At 38.5% G+C, this 18,886-nt stretch overlaps 1 protein-coding gene across 1 annotated transcript in view; it reads right to left on the bottom strand.

Annotated features, from left to right (window-relative positions):
- Positions 1–1,003: 1,003 nt before the first annotated feature.
- The window catches only part of WDR75 (WD repeat domain 75), a 36,729-nt gene continuing 18,846 nt past the window's right edge, over positions 1,004–18,886 (bottom strand). The window contains exons 14-21 of the mRNA XM_026647633.1: positions 17,689–17,869; positions 15,085–15,179; positions 13,993–14,088; positions 13,024–13,193; positions 12,281–12,340; positions 6,224–6,370; positions 6,038–6,129; positions 1,004–3,296 (exon numbers count right to left, since the gene is read on the bottom strand). Of these exons, the coding sequence (XP_026503418.1) occupies positions 3,089–3,296; positions 6,038–6,129; positions 6,224–6,370; positions 12,281–12,340; positions 13,024–13,193; positions 13,993–14,088; positions 15,085–15,179; positions 17,689–17,869 (1,049 nt within the window). The 3' untranslated portion in view covers positions 1,004–3,088. The remainder of the gene's footprint in view (positions 3,297–6,037; positions 6,130–6,223; positions 6,371–12,280; positions 12,341–13,023; positions 13,194–13,992; positions 14,089–15,084; positions 15,180–17,688; positions 17,870–18,886) is intronic.

Here is an 18,886-nt window from a genome sequence, read left to right as displayed (position 1 = left end):
TGCCTGCAAGAGAGCACGAGCCTGGCTGTGGGAGGACAGAGCCCCTCTCCCTGCGCTGGCAGGTCAATCTGGGAGTGGGGGTAGGGCATGTGCCCCCACATACCCCGCTAGCTCCTGTAGGTGGCGACCGGACTTCTGGTGTCCAATATTCGTTTTAGACCCAACATCTGGCAACCCTACCCTTGAACAGCACTCAGCCTGTATTCCTCACTGATAAAATGTCCTTTGAACAGAAAGAAGCCAGAGTTCATTAGGCTACTGAATAGCATATGGTTGACACCCCTCTCCCCCATAATAGCCATTCAGCAAATCATTTCAATATATACCATCGTGACATTGTGCAGTCTATGGTTTTAAAGTGAATATAATGTAACTGGGATATGCTTCATGCAAAAGGTCTCTTGTAAGGTATCATTACAAAGTTTATAATCTACTGAGTGTGATCATCCTATTTGTATAAATGTACCACTTGTATCTGAAACTAGAAATATAAACTATAACTCTGAGGGCTTATTGTAATTATGCAAAGTGTGGGCCATTAATGGTGGTTTGGAATCTTGACTCCCATTAACCAGGACCATTGTCTGCAGATGGCTGTGTTTTACCTGTGAGTCTTCCTGTATGTGTGTGTGCTGGCAAGTGGGTAATGAAGTCTTGCAGTGACATGTGATCATGTCACCTGAACTGGAATCCATCTTTAACCTGGTGCTTTTCCAGTGAGGGGGGTGGAAACCCAGAGGGACAAAGGGTTCCCGCCTTATGCAAAAGATATATAAAGGGGTGGGAACAGAACAAAGGGAGAGAGAGGAGCCATCATAAAGAATCCCCTAGCTACCACCTAAGCTGGCAGGAAAAACAGGAGCAGAGGTAGTCCTGGTACATTAGGTGGCAGCTCCCAAGGGGGTTGTGTGATCCAACCCGTCACAGCCATCATATGCTGTTTTAGTTACAGAACTGTTAAACAATGATGACATTGCGATTCTGCTGGTATCAAACTATTTATTGAAAAAATACCCCACAGTAAATAAGCTTGATGGGCAGTTAAAGCAGACAGACTGTATTACATTTCCCAACAATTGTTCTTTCCTTCAACTCTTGGGCAATCTATCAGTTTCTCAAACACAGTAATAATGAAGTTTCCTGTTACTGTTTATCTGTATTCCTTCTGTAGCATTACAGTACATATATTTTCTATTATGATGTGTGCAAAACTTCAATACGCAAGAACATCCACACTATTTGTAACAATAGAGCAGAATAAATGATACTCTAAAAAAGTCATACTTCAGTATTGTGTATTCTCTTCCTTTATTTTCTTATACACAGATGGCAGAAAAGAGGAAGTCTCCAACACGCTGGTTCAGTCTGACCATCTGTGTGGAAGAGGGTTGAATGCTGCCTTGGTCACTGTCACCTTGCGTGATGCTCTGGATACTTCTGGAACCTTCTGGAATTCCATTAGAGCTCCACGTAGAAAATTTCTCCTTGACATTTTTATACATTGGGCAGATCAGCAAAAAGTGCTGAGCAATTTTTTTCCACTGATGATTTCAGAATACAAAGTCACGTCATTACTAGATTTACGCTGATAAAGCTACTTAAGCACCACACTCTAGATAATCTTTGAGCATTTGTGGTTCCTGCTTTGAACTGTTCAAGTCTAATTAACAGATCTGAGTGATGGATAAATTGCTAATAAAATTCAAAAGTCAATACTATAAATTGACTGTAAAACAAGAACAGCTGTGTTTTAGTGAAATGGAAGTGATATACTCAGCCAAATGGTTCTGGATACCTTTGTTTAGAGCTCAAGAAAGGAAGCTTTTCAAAAAACCTTTCTACACTCTACATTGAAATAATTAAGGGCATGTTTATATTAGCGGGGGACGGGGGATGAGGAAGCTAACACTGATTTTAACACTGGTGATAAAACAGTGGTAGTTGGGAGCTGAGCAACAAAATGCCCATTATGTAAGTGGTTAAAAAGATTTTAAAAATTATTCTTTGACTATTATTCTTTGCTTCATTTATGTACCAAAAGCCCATTAAAGGGTTCATTGCCCTTCCAGAACCGATGCTGTGTTTCTTTTTAAGTGGTGAAGTTCAGGCAACTGGAATTTTTGAAATGTTACATTAGACAGTATTGATGCACAAATACTTTCAACATCTGAAGCACCTTATATCCAAAGATCTCTCAGTGCTCAACAAATGTCAGTGAGGTATTTCAAACCTGTGAGGTATTAGGCTGCATTCACCCATGCTGACAAAGGGAAGTGGTGGTGATGGGGCAGGTAAGCTGCTATTTCTGGGGGATTAGGACAGTCAGGGTTTGCACTGCCTGTGGAGTGGCTGGCTGAGATGTCTGCTTGTCTGCTAAACTGTTAGTTACCTCCTTCTCCCACCTTGTTGTGTTTTGTCCATCTGCCACATCCTGTCCACCACCCAGATTGTATGTTCTCTGCAGCTGGGACTGTCTTCTATGTTACTTGCTTGTACATAGCCTATCACAATAGGACCTTGATCCTTAATTGGGGTTTCCAGGAGCTACAAGATAAATAGCAGCAGCTGCTATGAAGTAAGGTTCAGAGTCTATAGAAATCCTGGTTGGAAAAGCTGCCTGTCCCTTTGTGATCAATACTGCCCACTTTTGGGCCCTCTGTAGGCCATCCCTGACAGAGCAGTGGTTCTGGGACTTTCAGAGACTTTCTTGTGCCTTAGATATTTGAGGGCACCAGCCAATATAATACAGAATTGAATCAAGCCCATCATCTACATTTTACAGGTTGGAGAATAAACAACAGAGGTTAACAGTTGTTTGAGGTAACAGTGTGTTTGAGACAGAGTGGGGACAAAACCCAGATCCTGTGCTTTAGTCCCAAAACCAGTCTTCCTTTCTTAACTAAAATATATTAAAACTGCAAAATACTTGCTTTGAAATAATACCTTTTACATCAAATATTAGAATCCAATAAGAAAAACTTATGACAAAGGATTGAAAGAGAGCTTTTTGGTAGAACACAGTATTTAATCCATTAACATAATATTTAAGTTCATAAGAAAATATAAAATGCAACATGTCTTGATGTATCTAGAGAGCAGCTACCCAACTGTAGTCCATTCTTCTTATCTTTCGCAGTTGTTTTTCCTGAGATTTAGACAGTTTAGTTTGGGTAATTTCACCCAAAAACTCTGTAGGATTTATATCTTGCTCCATCTCAGTAAGCTCTAAATCCTCATCTGATTCATCCTCTGCTTTTTCACTGTCCATTTCAACTTCATCAACCACTTCTCCGGCACTTTAAAGTAGGGGGACAGAGGAAAAGAGAGACTATCAGCATATTCTACCACAGTAAGGAATGAGAATATAGTTTCGATACTAAACCATGATACTGAGTTAAATTGTCTGTGCAGGTGAATTTATATACGTTATATGACTTATTTATGTAGCACTGCAAGAGCACTAGGTACTTTACTTACAAGGAAAAGATATGCCCCAAAGAATTTACAATTTAAACAGATTACTCTCAGCATATGTAGCACATATATACACACAAACACACTACAAATATCTATAATAAGGCCTAATATTTGGGTCTGATCCAATGTCCTTTGAAGTCGATGGAAAAATTCCCATTGCCTTAAATGGGCACTAGAACAACCCCTTAAACTGAACAGCTATATGTTCAACTGCATGCATCACACACCTTTGCCCATCTCATCCACTCTCTACCCACTAATCCATTTCTCCTGGATTTATTACAACAATCCAAACCCTTGAACACTTCCAAATACCTGCTGTTTTATTTGAAATGAAACATATCTGATAATTTTTTTCTCCATATTATATTTGAATAAGGTACTGTATAGACTATATTCAGTCCTGCATCAATAATAGGTATAATCTCATGATTTTACAGAACTAGAAATGGGTGTTTTATACCATTGGAAGAGTGAGTTTTCCACCCTCCCTACAGGCCACAATATCATCTTTAAGACCTGGAGAATGCAGAGATATCAGACCTTAAAGTGTCGACATTTATAAGTATAGAAAAAGCTTTACAGTTAACTTTTCAAAGAAACTTTAAAAAGTTATTGCTTATAGTGTCCTCTCTCCTGCTCACACTCCCTCAATCTTGTGCAGACGACCAAATGATATTAAGGTAGAATGGGTTTCAAAAAAAGAGTCCCAATAAAAATGTTTAAAATAGTTACCTACAGAATACATGCAGCTGCATGTTGTCTGAAAGTTTAATTGGAACTTGTCTGAGATGATCTGTATAACTCTCTGCTTGCGAGTAACATGGGCGTCCTACACTCATCACTGAATTAAGAAATCTGTACCACGCACCCTATATATATATATAGACATCTATCTATCTATCTAGATCTATATCTCTTAGATATATCTGCCTGCATCTTGATGTCAGTATCCATATCTGCCTGTCAATGGTATATAACTTGCATATGCGTGAAGTGTATGTATAATTTATATATATATATATACACACACACACACACACACACACACACACACACACACACATATAGTATTTATACAGTTTTTACATATTTGAATGTCACTGTCTTTTTAGAGCCCAATCCTACAAATTCTTATGCTCATGTGTAACTTTACTTATTTGGATAGAACCAGTAATTACAATAGGATTTCAGATGAGTAATGTTACACATGTGTAAGTATTTATAGGATAAGCTGTTAGACTGTATGTGCAGAAATTCTAACCAGGACTACTGACAAACCCTCCTAGTGTAGATACAGCTTATACCAGCTAAAAAGTGCTGTTGCCCATATAGCTTAAGCTGGTTTAGTGAGCGAAGCAAGTTCTACTGGCAAAAGCACTTTTATACTGAGATAACTGCATCTACATGACGGCGTTTGCTGGTACAGAAATGTTGCAAAAACAAGATAGAAAACACCCCTTCCCTGTACCAGCAAAGGTTTCTAGTGTCTGGTGTATGTCTTTGCAAGTGTTTGTGAAATGCCTAATGCATAGGGTACCCAATCCTGGTTTGAGCTGTTTGAGCTGGTGGGCACTACCACAATATGAATAATAATAATAATAATAATAAAAAACAAAAACAAAAAAAACCACGTTTCTCTGGAGATCTAATTCATTGTTTGGTACACACTTATGTATGAAAGGTTTTCAAGAATAGGCGGTCTAAAGGTTAATCTGAGCATGCTAAGTATTTTATTGGCTTCAGTGTACTTAGCATGCTAATAAATCTACTACAAAATTACTATCATAGGCCACCAACCCATTTTTTTTTTTTTTTTTTTAGAACATACATTCATCTCACAAAAGAGTAAGCTTCATAAATGAAGACACCTCAGACATACCAAAGTGTTGCATATTGCTGCTAAACCAGTTAATCCTGTAAGCTTGCTATGCATGCTATCAATAAATTAAGTCCTAAATAAAAAAAAAAAACTAGGAACTCCTGTGGGGGCGCCTCTCCCCCAGTTTTAACTATTTAAATTTTGCCTTCATGATCTCCTTTACAGATAGAGTATTCACTTCTTGAGACTTCTAAAATGAGGAGTATGTAGAAATGAACATGGATTCAAAGTGCAATTACTAATACAAATAAATGGAAAGGTCTGTGAATGTCTAACAGACATTTATGTAAAAATATCATTTAAAAAAAGATTTGGTCCTTGAATGAAGGTTGAAAACAGTTTAATAGGAAATGAGAAATTTCTAAACTTAAAAGGCAATTTTTCTTATGTTTACATGGAGGCCAGAAAGTTTACCCTCCTGCCCCAAATCAATAAATTGGCACAGATTGATTCTAATAACAATCTAACAAGATCTTACAGCTTAGGGGGAAAGGTTATGCATTTAAAAAGCAGCTTTAGAAGATATTTAAATGGTTGTAGAAATGGCACCTTAATTATAATCATTCTTATTAAAAAAAAAAAAATAGGAAAACTGCCACAACACTTGGAAAATATCAGCTAGATCTTCCTAACTGACATATGAAACTTATTTAAGCCACCAGCCTTGACTGTTTTTACCTTTTATTCTCCTTGGATATCAGCATTGAATTGATAAAAATGGAACACAGGAAAGAAGCAGATGGCAACACATGTGCAGGAGTGTGTAGGAGCTGATGAGACAAGAAAACAGTGGTTTTATTAAAGTTCCATTTTTCATGCTTTTATATATGCATGTTTATCTCACACACACACTCTCTCTCTCACCTCTTTGATTGCAGGTGAATCTTGGGCTAAGTGACTCTGGACAACTGCTGTGCCAAGATCTGCATTCTCTTTGGATCGTTGCTGATGCCTGTGCTTTCCCAATAGCAAATAAAAGGGGGTCATAGGGAGACTCTCCTCTACTGCCAGCTAAAAAGAGCAAAGTAAAAAACAGAATAGGTAGTTTAAAAGGGGAAAGAGGCCTTCCTTTCTGAGAAGAAGAAGAAGGAAAGGACAATTTTTCAGTGCCAAGAATCTGAATTCCCCCTCTCCTACTAATGCCAACAGCTAACAAAATGCTAATGTTCAGCAATAAGTGTTTAGAATTTACCAAGGCACAGTTCAGATATAGTCTAATTACAGTCAGATAGAAATATGCAAGAAAGTTCAGATACAGTCTAATTCACTTGGATATTGTGAATATTTTGCTTTAAATTTTACATTTAATACTCCACATTAAACTTTAATTCAGTTATAATCAGAAAAGTGACTTTGTAACAACAACAAAAAAGCACCTTTCTACTCAAAAGATCTGGTTTCAGTGCACATTCTGAATAAGATCAGATTACTTCAATTACTCAAGGGCATATTATCCCCTCTGCCTCTGCATGCAGGGTGGATAAAAACTGATAAGGTCCAAATTTAGATTATAATCTATTAAGGTCATTTAAATTAAATACAAAAATATTAAGCAGTACATGTTTGCTGCCAAATATTAAAGGAAGTCAAACCACTGGACTGGTGGAAGTCACTGGTTATGCACCTGGAACCAGAATTTGTTGTAGTGCTAAACCAGTTTTTGACAACAGTAGCCTCTTCTGCAGGTACAGGAAGAATATTTTCTTTATTTCAGTTTATTCCCCTAGTTCAGTTCAATTACTTGCTCATTCAAAGTTAAGAAACTAACTGGGAGTTGAAATGGCAGGAATACTTTGTTTTCCTCTTCCAATCTAGGAATAAAATCTAGGTGTGAGAGGATGAGATCTATTAGTTCTAAAATCTTGAAGGACACAATGACCAAAAAATCAGTTCAATTCACTAACTACAGATATTACCTTTATTTAATAAATCAAGTTTTAAATATGAAAAATATTTTGCTCAATTTTATTATAAGAAAAAAGTTTAGTATCCAGCACATTTTAAGGTACCGTATAAACTCGTTCGTAAGTCGAATATTTTTGGTAAAAAAAGTGACACATCAAAGAGCGGGGGTTGGCTTATAAACAGGTCTACACCAAAATTTGATGATTTAAAACTCTATGGCAGGGGTCGGCAATCTATGGCACGCATGTCAAAGTGAGCTGATTTACTGTGGTATGCTGCTGCCAGCCTGGTGTCCCTGCCGCCAGCCCAGCTCAGCCCGCTGCCGGCCTGGATGGATGGAACCCCAGGCTGGCAGCCGGTTGAGTGGGGCTGGTGGCCGAGACCCCGGCTGGCAAGGGCCGGAACCCCAGACCAGCAGCGAGCTGAGCGGCTCAGCCCACTGCCAGCCGGGGTCCCAACCGCCGTCCCGCTCAGCTGGATGGGCAGAACCGGCAGTGGGCTGAGCCGCTCAGCCGCCGCCAGTCTGGGATTCCATCAGCTGGCCCCTGTAAAAGTCAAAATGTATTACTGGCACGTGAAACCTTAAATTACTGCGAATAAATGAAGACTTGGCACGCCACTTCTGAAAGGATGCTGACCCCTGCTCTATGGAATCATTGAATAGAATATCTAATACATTGTCGTTTTGTTTACCTGGAGCGTCTGCAGGCATGGAGCCCCTCAGCTCCCTGTGGCCGCGGTTCGCTGTTCACAGCCACTTCCCGCAGCTCCCATTGGCTGGGAAATGCGAACCACGGCCACAGGGACCTGAGGGGCTCCGTGCCTGCAGACACTCCAAGTAAACAAAACATCCCGACCTGCCAGCGGCTTACCCTGACGGGCCGGGAGACAAAGTTTTCCAACCCCTGAAATATAGGGTCAGCTTATGAAAGGGTCATACAGTTTTTGCTATTTTTACCTACACTTAGTTTCAATTCAACATGCTTTAATGGTTACCAACCCATGAGAAATCAACTTTTCTTTTGGAAAATAACTAAAAAGTACAAATGCAAACCATAATTAAAATCAATGATTTAAATCAAGGTTTGATGCTTGCTGATTTAAATAATGATTAAAACCAGTGATTTACTTCAATTCACTCTATCTGCATGAAGAGGGGACGGGCATCCAGTGGCTCTTGGGCCCAGCAGACAGAATCACAGAACTGGAAGAGACCTCGAGAGGTCATCTAGTCCAGTCTCCTGCACTCAAGGCAGGACTAAATATTCTCTAGACCAGTGCTTCTCAAAGTCGGACCGCCGCTTGTTCAGGGAAAGCCCCTGGCGGTCCGGGCCGGTTTGTTTACCTGCCGCGTCCGCAGGTTCTGCCGATCGCGGCTCCCACTGGCCGTGGTTCGCCGCTCCAGGCCAACAGGGGCTGCAGGAAGCGGCAAGGGCCGAGGGATATGCTGGCCACCCTTCCCACAGCCCCCATTGGCCTGGAGCGGCGAACCGCGGCCAGTGGGAGCTGCAATCGGCCGAACCTGCGGACGCGGCAGGTAAACAATCCGGCCCGGACCACCAGGGGCTTTCCCTGAACAAGCGGCAGACCGGCTTTGAGAAGCACTGATCTAGACCATCCCTGACAGGGGTCTGTCCAACCTGCTCTTAAAAATCCCCAGGGATGAAGATTCCACAACCTCCCTAAGCAATTTATTCCAGTGCTTAACCAATGACAGTTAGGTAAAATTTCCTAACATCCAACCTAAACCGCCCTCGCTGCAATTTAAGCCCATTGCTCTTGTCCTATCCTCAGAGGTTACGAACAACAATTTTTCTCCCTCCTCCTTGTAGCAACCTATTATGTACTTGAAAACTGTTATGTCCCCTCTCAGTCTTCTCTTTTCCAGACTGGAAAAAATTGGGTTTGTTTAATCTTCCCTCAGATGTCATGTTTTCTAGACCTTTAATCATTTTTGTTGCTCTTCTCTGGACTTTCTCAAATTTGTCCACATCTTTCCTGAAATGTGGCGCCCAGAACTGGGCACAATACTCCTGTTGAGGCCTAATCAGCACGGAGAAGAGCGGAAGAATTACTTTTCGGGTCTTGCTTACAATACTCCTGCTAATACATCCCAGAATGATGTTTGCTTTTTTTGCAACAGCGTTACACTGTTGACTCATGTTTAGCTTGTGATCCACTATGACCCCCAGATCCCTTTCTGCAGTACTCCTTCCTAGGCAGTCATTTCCCATTTTCTATGTGTGCAACTGATTGTTCCTTCCTAATTGGAGTACTTTGCATTTGTCCTTATTAAATTACATCCGATTTACTTCAGACCATTTCTCCAGTTTGTCAAGATCATTTTGAATTTTAATCCTATCCTCCAAAGCACTTGCAACTCCTCCCAGCTGGGTATCATCCGCAAACTTTATCAGTGTACTCTCTATGCCATTATCTAAATCATTGATGAAGATATTGAACAGAACCGGATCCAGAACCGATCCCTGCGGGACCCAACTCGTTATGCCCTTCCAGCATGACTGTGAACCACTGATGATTACTCTCTGGGAACGATTTTCCAACCAGTTATGCACTCATCTTATAGTAGCTCCATCTAGGTTGTATTTCCCTAGTTTGTTTATGAGAAGGTCATGTGAGACCGTATCAAAAGCCTTACTAAAGTCAAGATATACCACATCTACCGCTTCCCCGCTATCCACAAGGCTTGTTACCGTGTCCAAGAAAGCTATCAGGTTGGTTTGACACAATTTGTTCTTGACAAATCCATGCTGACTTATTTATTACCTTATTATCTTCTAGGTAGTTTGCAAATTGATTGCTTAATTATTTGCTCCATTGTCTTTCCGGGTACAGAAGTTAGGCTGACTAGTCTGTAATTCCCCAGGTTGTCCTTATTTCCCTTTTTATAGATGGATACTATATTTGCCCTTTTCCAGTCTTCTGGAATGGCTCCCATCTTCCATGACTTTTTAGAGATAATTGCTAATGGCTCAGAAGTGTCACTTTTGTGACTTCCTTCTCCTTTAACCCAAGCTCATGAATTGAGGATCCCAGGGAGAAAGGGGGTTAGCTATGCAGCTAACATTATAACTCACCAACATTTCCTCTGCAATTTGGACCCCATCCTCAAAGGAGGAGTAAGTCTGGGGGCATGGACTGAGTGGAGCCATTTGCATAGCTCCTGTAAAAGCCATGTTAACAAGGAACTTGAGAGAGGCAGTTGAGGAAGAAGGGCCATACAAATCCAGTGGAAACCCCCAAAATCTAAATCACATCTTCCCTACCCCTACATGGGAGCAGAGGTACAGCTCCAAGGCAAAGCCAGTTAGATTCTATACTGGTTCATGCATCAATTAACTTCGAACAATGTATCCTTTAATACACACGTTGATACATGAACTAGAAAGAACCCATCTTGACTTTCAGATTCCAGGTGTATACACAAGCCTAGAAATTAGAATTACCTCCTCAACACTGTCAACTGAGCAGCCTGGATCTGGAGTCAGATACCCCAGGGCAGTGGTTTTACACAGTCACTTCTCAGACTAGTATCACTACCACTGAACTATAGAGTACAGCTGAGTAAGGAATAAACGATGAATAGTTACTATTTTCCTCAAACAACAGATGAATATAGTTTTAAGAAGTCTATTTTAAGTCTTACTGATTTGTTTTAGATTGTGACTATGAATACTAGCTATTTGAACTTTGACCTGCATTGCTTAATTGGGATTGATCAAATTAATCAAGTGGTACTGTTTTTGTTCTGATTCAGTGAGTATGGAAGTACTCCTAGGGCAAGTCTACATTGCCGCTTAAGTCAATCTAACTTACGTCGCTCAGTTAGAAAGTTACAGTGAACTAAGCATTGTCCACACCAGCGCTATGTCAGCGGGAGATGCTCTCCGATTCAGCTGCGCCAATGTAGCGCTTCTGTATAGATCTGCCCCTAGTATGAATGCTTTCGGTATATGAATTTTAAATTCACTCAATACTTGCTCATATAATTTTGAAATTCACTTATTAACACTAGTCATCATGAAGATAAATCAAATTTCCACTTTCTATGAAACGCAAACAAAGGGCCATAAGGGCCATTAACAATATGACTACAGTAGAACCTCACAGTTACGAACACCGCGGGAATGGAGGCTGTTTGTAACTGAACAAAACGTTATGGTTATTCTTTCAAAAATTTACAACTGAACATTGATACATTAAAATACAGCTTTGAAGAAGAAAAATGCTGTTTTTAACCATCATAATTTAAATGAAACAAGCACAAAAACAGTTTCCTTACCTTGTCAAATTTTTTTTAAAACGTTCCTTTATTTTTTTAGTTGTTTATGTTTAACACAGTACTGTACTGTTTTTGTTTTGGGGTTTTTTTTGTTTTGTTCTTTTGTCTCGGCTGCTGCCTGGTTGGAACCAGAAGTATGCAAATGAGGTGTGAGATTGACCAGTTAGTTCATAATTCTGGTGTTCATTCTTTTGAGGGTCTACTGTATGTATAATTTATAAAATATGAATTGACTTCTACACAAAGTCAATTTTTTGCATTTTCCCAGCTCTACATGAAAAAGCATTTTCAGAAGTTACAGAATCCAGCAACTCCATTATTAAGTATACAAGAAAATAGTTAACACAGAAAACTAAAGATTTTAAACAGCTGCAGTGAAATGTCAATTGAGAAGTAATAGCACTTTAAAATACCAAGATACCGCTTTTAAGATATGTGCTTTTAGTACAGATGTAACACTTTTTTGCCAGGAGAAAGGACAGCGATTTGTTACTTCAGCTTTTAATAAGTCTCTATAAAAGGAGCAATACTGCTGAAAAATAAGCAAAAATCAAATTAAACATGACTGCACCTTTAGATTAGCACCTCTAGCATGTCAAGGTTATCTGAACACTTATGATAGAAGAGAATTTAGATCTGACAAATAAGTGTCCAACTGAACGAATATTGAACTCCTTTGCACAGTTCGACTATCAGAACAACTATAAAAGTACCTGTTTGCTTGATGGTGTAAGCCTTTCTTCTGTGGACTTTGTGCTAAATGTCAGTAGATCCTAGAACATGCAGAATGATGCAGTCAGATTATGGAATGGAATAAGGTGTTCTATACACGTCAATGTATTATTTACAAAATAGTTTCACGGTCTAAAAAGTTATTTGAGTGAAATAAAAGGAGACACAGTCCCCACTGTATATTTCATACAGAACCCACAACAAAGCAACGAAGGGGAAAAATCAGAGACCAAGAGGTAAATTAAAGTTAATGTAGATGGGGGGGGGGGGGGGGGGGGGGGGAAAAGAAAGAAAGGGGGGGGAGGAAAAAAAGCTCTGGGGGAAGCTAGTAAGTTTTGGATTTAATAATTTAATTTTTAAAAATATTTGCATAAAGAGCAATAAATAGCTCATAAGGTAGTCTGATAAGTGTTAGGCAATAATGGCAATTATCTTTATAGATCCCCAGATTATGTAGTGTTGCTCTTTCATCTGGTTGAGACAGTAAAAACTAAGAACAACTGAAGTGGAATCAACAGTAATCAATTAAGAAGCTGTTTTGGAAACTGAAAACTAATGATCACGTTATACCTTATGCGGGTTAAAAGCAACATCATCATCATCAGAGGAAGCCCATTACACTAACTACCAGAGGCCTGGATTTTTATTGCTTGATCAGCAGTTAGCGTGAACGTTTTAAAGTGACAGTTCTCTTATTTCCCCTTCCCTGCCTGTCACTTCTTACCTGTGTTTCAGTCAGGAAGTAAAGCTGAGATCTGCTTAACCACTGGTGTTTTTCTGAGCCAATTGATTCAGGCACATCTCTTGGAATGAAGACAGCCCACTGGACTCTCTCTCTACAGACATTTCTCTGGATACAGAATGGCCTTGGCTCATTTGGCTTAAATACAAACACTGGCAAAACAAATATTTGTTATTTTTAATAAACAAAAGCACTTTCTTCCCACCCTTCTTGGGCTAGACAAGGCCCCACATGTCAAAGCCAAAGATGGCTGGATAGGACTCCCCTTAACTTCAGTGTGCAGTTATCCTTAATTGGATGGATAAGATGTTACTGAATGATAGGAGGCACTCCCATGCCCAAGAATGTACATGCTACCTTCATGGTATTCCCAGCCAGAGAGCAAAAACAGAAACTAAACCCCTCTGCAAAGCAAAAGATCTACATGAGACATTATACACAGTGAAACAAATGCTCCACCCCCCCTAAATTTAGGTAGTGTGGAAAGGACTAAGAACTAGGGATGTAAATACAGTTTAAAAAATGAACTGTTAAAATAATTTAAAAAATATTTCATTTAAACAGTTAACCAATTAAAGGGCCAGCAGAGATTAACAGTTAAGGCGGGTTAACCAGTAAGACTAATGCTTACCAGTTATCTGGTTAACATTTTACATCCCTACTAAGAACACCCCATGCAGAAAGACTGACTGACCCATATTTTCATTGCCAAAGCAGCAGCCAACTGTGTTCTGGGAAGGCTGGGTGGCAGCGGAGCCCTACTTAACTGCTGGTGTCAAGACATGGCCCAGTTTCTTATACAGACAAAATTTAAGGAACTACAGTCTATTTTGTGAATTTAAAAAAAAAAAAAAAGGTCTTCAACAATAAAAATACAATCTTCTAGAAGTTGTGTTTTCAGTGTTGCAGCTTTCACCATCTTCTGCTAGCGAAGGAAACCTTTGTACTTACAGTCTGAGCCTTCCAAGAGCCGTGAGACTGCAGCAATGTTTTCTGAAAGGGAGTCAGGTTGCAGCACCATGACGTTGAGCTGGGCACTCCATTCCACTAAAAAATAAACCATGAGACATGAAAGGAAGCCAGATGTTTTACTAAATAAGAGGCCAAATGTGGAAAAGACACCTATAGCTATACCTCTGCCTGGAAGACTCAAACTTTAATATTCACAGATGAGTCAAAACAGATATAAATATGAGTCCTGCTGTACCAGAATAAGAGAAAAAGGGTTTGATTATCTAGTCAGTTGGAGTTTGCTGTGCACACACTCTGGACCTGAATGTTTTTTTTAAAAAATATTAAACTCTGATTTGCATAAACTAGTCATACTTGTACTGAATAGAAGGAAGCATACAATATTGTTTGGAATCCTGCTATCCCAAATCCGTTCATTACTCTTCTCCAAACTACTACTCAGTACAACCTGATTTAGTTTGTAGGCTCTAAAAAGGAGATGGAAAGTAACCCTTGCATATTGACAGGATATTTCTCTAACCAGTAGAAAGCTGTTAACCTCATTCTCCTACGTTGTACTCAGCCTCAGCTTGTGAACTTGCACAAAATTGCAGGTTTTAAGCTTTTTAAAATTATTGATTTAAATGTTCACTGTTGTGGGAAATTATGGGAGAGTAAGACAATTATCTGGTGATGGCAGACATCAAGATTCAAAAAGTTAGCTTTAAAACTGTTGTCAATATCACATTGCAAAATATACAAAGTAACTATCTTTAAAACAAACTACGAAGTTCTCAAGCAGCATTTTTCTTATTTTGCCTATCTAAATTTCTATTATTATTGATGAGAACTTTGTCGGTTTGCATGTACGATGAAATCAATGTTTACTGACATTTACCAATAAAAATTAAACTTTCCAAGCCTAATCACATTCCAGCTCAAAAAATTCCCTCAATAGTCAAAATGTAAGTGTTAACATTTCAGTCAAGATTGCTGCAGGCTTTACAATGTGGTAGTGTTAGGCCTTAGCTACACTATTATCAGTACTGCCCTGGCAGGTAACATTCACTGATTTAACAAAATCGATCTTACATGCACAACTGAGCAGGTTCCAGCAACACAGAAAGCCATTATCGGTAGTGCCAAGAAGGTATTTGGAACAACTTAGTCTCCCAAAACACAAGTTCCTAGGTGAATAAAAGCCAAAACAAAAGTTAATGAGCCTTCTGTTTATCTTTGTAAATTACCATTACAATCACAAGCATGCTTTCAGTTAAATCTTAAATCCTTTTAAGTTAAGCCAAATTCTACTCAGTTATCTGCTGTAACAGCAGAATTTAGTCCTCTAGATCCATCTCTAGTGGCTCAGTAAGAAATATAAGCAAACCTTTTGAAAGCACTATAATCTTAAAAAATCTCAGCAAAAAGCAACTGTGTCTATGGACACTTACAACATTCTTTACAACACCCTAGTATAAAAGAGACGCCATTATAATTCCACACTGGTCACAATAAGCTGTTAAACAATCATGGGTGCTAAAGAGGTCACAGTGTAGTAAAAAATCCTATATTTAAAGCATTCCTACCTGTGTTACTAAACAGTACTACAGATTTTCTCTCTCCTTTTCAGTTTTACTAGTCTAATTTACTTTTCACTATTAATACGATTTTCTTATTACATCGCCTCAGATTGGAGAGTTAAATTAAGCTGGTCTGTTTCTAATCAATTTTAATTTCTGGTTCTCTTGCGCTAGTACAATTAAGTAGCATCCTGATTTCCAGTACTTCAAGAGAAAATATTTTTGTCTTTAAAAAGCCTGTGTGTGAGGACATTTCTAATATTAATATCAGAAAGTAACCAAGTTTGTGTGTTTCAAAAGGGTTAGTTATTCTACGTCTAATGTAAATGACAGTTCCCCTTTAATTACAGCATAGAAGTCCAATACATACAATTAAGGCCATCCAAATGATTGACCGGCCTTCAGAAAATTTACCAGTGTACCACATGTAGACCATAGCTAACAAGAAAAAAATTCTCAATCTAAAATCTGGTCAATTTTTTATTAAATAAAAAGCGAATTTAACATAGCTGTGGGTAATACACCTGTCCCTGAATTTTCCTGCCAGCTTCTGTCCTTTTACAGTCACATATTGCTCAGTTTCTTTCCCCTACTGTGAGAGACCCATAGGAAATTGACTATTCAGAGGAAAAAGTGAAACTGACCAACTACAAAAATGCTGACAAATTCACAGAACTAACGTTATAGTCCTAAAGTGTACCATGAACACCAACAGGTCAAAAATATTGAGTTTTGCATTTTTAAGTTGACAGTGTCCATTTAAGATAGCCATAACTCAGTATTTGTTTTCAGTCATTTGTTGCAAATAGTTACACCTCAGCAGGCTAGGTACTTGATAGCAGTACTGTGTCACCATTCTCAGGAGCACCACCTTTGACAGGAAAGTACTTCCAAGAAAAAAATTTCACAGCATTAGCCAATCTTCACAGAAATATAAGTTCCCATATGACAGGAGGATAATGGATAAAAGGGTCAAAGCTCGGAGAATAGTGATGGGTCATACCCATTACTGTGCCAAGATAGCAAAAGCTAGTTTCTCAAGCTACAAGCACTTTTCCAAACCTGATCTGTTGGTAAAAAAAAAAAAAACCCACAAAAAAACCCACAACCAACCACTTCTGCAAAGACTCAACTCTCAAAGACAGTATTATAACGAGAAAGGAGAATAAAGTGTGTATCTTAAAAGTTTATTCAATGGAGTGAATGCTTCAAGTGAATCTTTGGCATTTTTAAGACAGATTCAGACAAAGCAAATTTCCTGCAATTTTTTCAACCTGGCATCTTTATAGCTAGATCAACCCAGGAATTGTATTGAAGGAATGGTAAAGCTGAAATGTATACTGACACAAGTCCAAAACTCAAAAGTGAGATTGTCCAAGTCTCCATTGCAACTTCTCTCATCGCTAGCAATGACCTATGGTTTTCTTCCACATCATCCTGATCAAGAACTTGTGTGTCTAGACATCAGGATGCCTTTCGTTGAGATCAAACGATATTGGACAATGGGACAACTTCCTTAGCAAATATTTTACAACATGGGTTAACCAGGATCCAAAATGACAAGTTTCACACTAATAGTAAATTCTCAGTTTACTTGTTTAATTTGGTATTAGTGATTTTTTAATTAAGCTGTTCTGTCATAATACACATGCTTAAGTAGGGAAGTGATTGGGCTAATGTAGAAAAGGGAGAGGGTGATGAGCTTTAACCCCTTGATCCTCAGCTCCCCCTTGCAGAATAATGGGAAAAAAGGAGAGAGAAAAAGAGTCAGTAGTAACTATGTCCTGAATCATGTGAAGTAGGCATAGGTATGTAGTGGAGGAAGGGAGTCACAAAAGGGGTAGATGAAACAGCAAAGGGAGCTGGGTGGACTGATCTTCATTTAGGAAAAGTTAGTAAGCCCAACTTTTAGCAAAACAGCTTTAAATAAATATTGTAACAAATATTTTAGTATCTACAACTCTAAAAGCTCATAATCAGAGTAGATCTATACAAGTGTTAAATATTTCATCTGTATGAATACATACCAGTGCTCTTTGAACGCTATAGATGAAATTACCTTTTAAAGTAGTCTTAACTTGAAAGAAAAAAACAAATGATAAACAACGTTACATACTGTATTCTTCCAGGTGGATGACAAAAAGTGCATATAAGATCCCAGGTATCCGAGTTCCACACAGTGACTGTTTCTTCAAAGCTAACAGCAAGCAAAGAGCCATCTTCTGAGAAACAGCAGTTAGTAGCTGGATAGTTGTGATAGCTGCCCACAAAATCACAGCTCCATCCCATACTTTGTTCTGTTAGATTGAACCATTAATTAATATATCTGTTTATTAATTCTTTCCATATTAAGACTTCTAAATGAAACTGAGCAGCACTTCTGTTAAGATACTATTCAGATTCTCTAAGCAAAATTATTCACATTTGTAAGTAGCAAATTTTTGTAGGGTTTTAAAAAAAATCTTCCCCCTGCCAGCATAGAAAATGCCCAGCAAGTGTTGCATTCTTTAGGTTCTGCACTTGAACCACTAAATTTGACATATCATGGAATTTGCACACTGCAATGTTTTTGTTCAATATGCAAACTACATTAAATGCAACATTAAAAAAAGGGGTTGCTAGAGAGATCTAATTTTAATTCCTGTCACTATACTGAAAGAAGGTCAATATTATTAATGAAAATGTACAGCCTTAAAAAGTATTGGACATTTCAGGCCAAAGATACTTGAGGTTATTTCTAAAAATGTAAATGTCCTTTCCTATACTTGATTTTCACTGAACCAGATTAACACACAGGTAAATTTTAAGCTTCACGCATAATATAGTAACCTGTCAGCAAACTTTCTTGTAAACTGTCAACTTCTTCTGGATCTCTTTCCCATCATTATCAATTACCATAAAAACAAGCAGGAACTTTCCCCTTCCAAGTTGATTTATTCAATGATAAACAAGTAACTAGTTTGGAATTTCCCCAGTTGGTTCCATAGTAACAATATATTCTTTCAATTGATTTTGAAATAAATGGCTGGTGCGGGAAAAGACAGGAAGCAGATAATAAAAGAGAATCTACCCAACATTATTTTGAATGATTCTTTTTCTGCATCTTGTAAGCACAGTATAAAGTAAGATATTCATTACATGTTCTTATTTCTCTTTTGCTTTTACATTGTTTCTTTAGAAGGCAAAGTGCCAAGATATAAAGGGGCAAGATACAAAAATCGGTTTTACTAAAAACAAAAATAAGCCAGTGGGATGTTCTACACATACAATAAATAAATCACTGCACTGTTTTTTGATATACTGTTGCAGGGCAG

The sequence above is a fragment of the Terrapene carolina genome, unplaced genomic scaffold (genome assembly GCF_002925995.2).
Source record: "Terrapene carolina triunguis isolate 2854851 unplaced genomic scaffold, T_m_triunguis-2.0 Scaffold62, whole genome shotgun sequence".
Classification (NCBI taxonomy): domain Eukaryota; kingdom Metazoa; phylum Chordata; order Testudines; family Emydidae; genus Terrapene; species Terrapene triunguis.
This window is presented reverse-complemented; position numbering and strand designations above follow the sequence as displayed.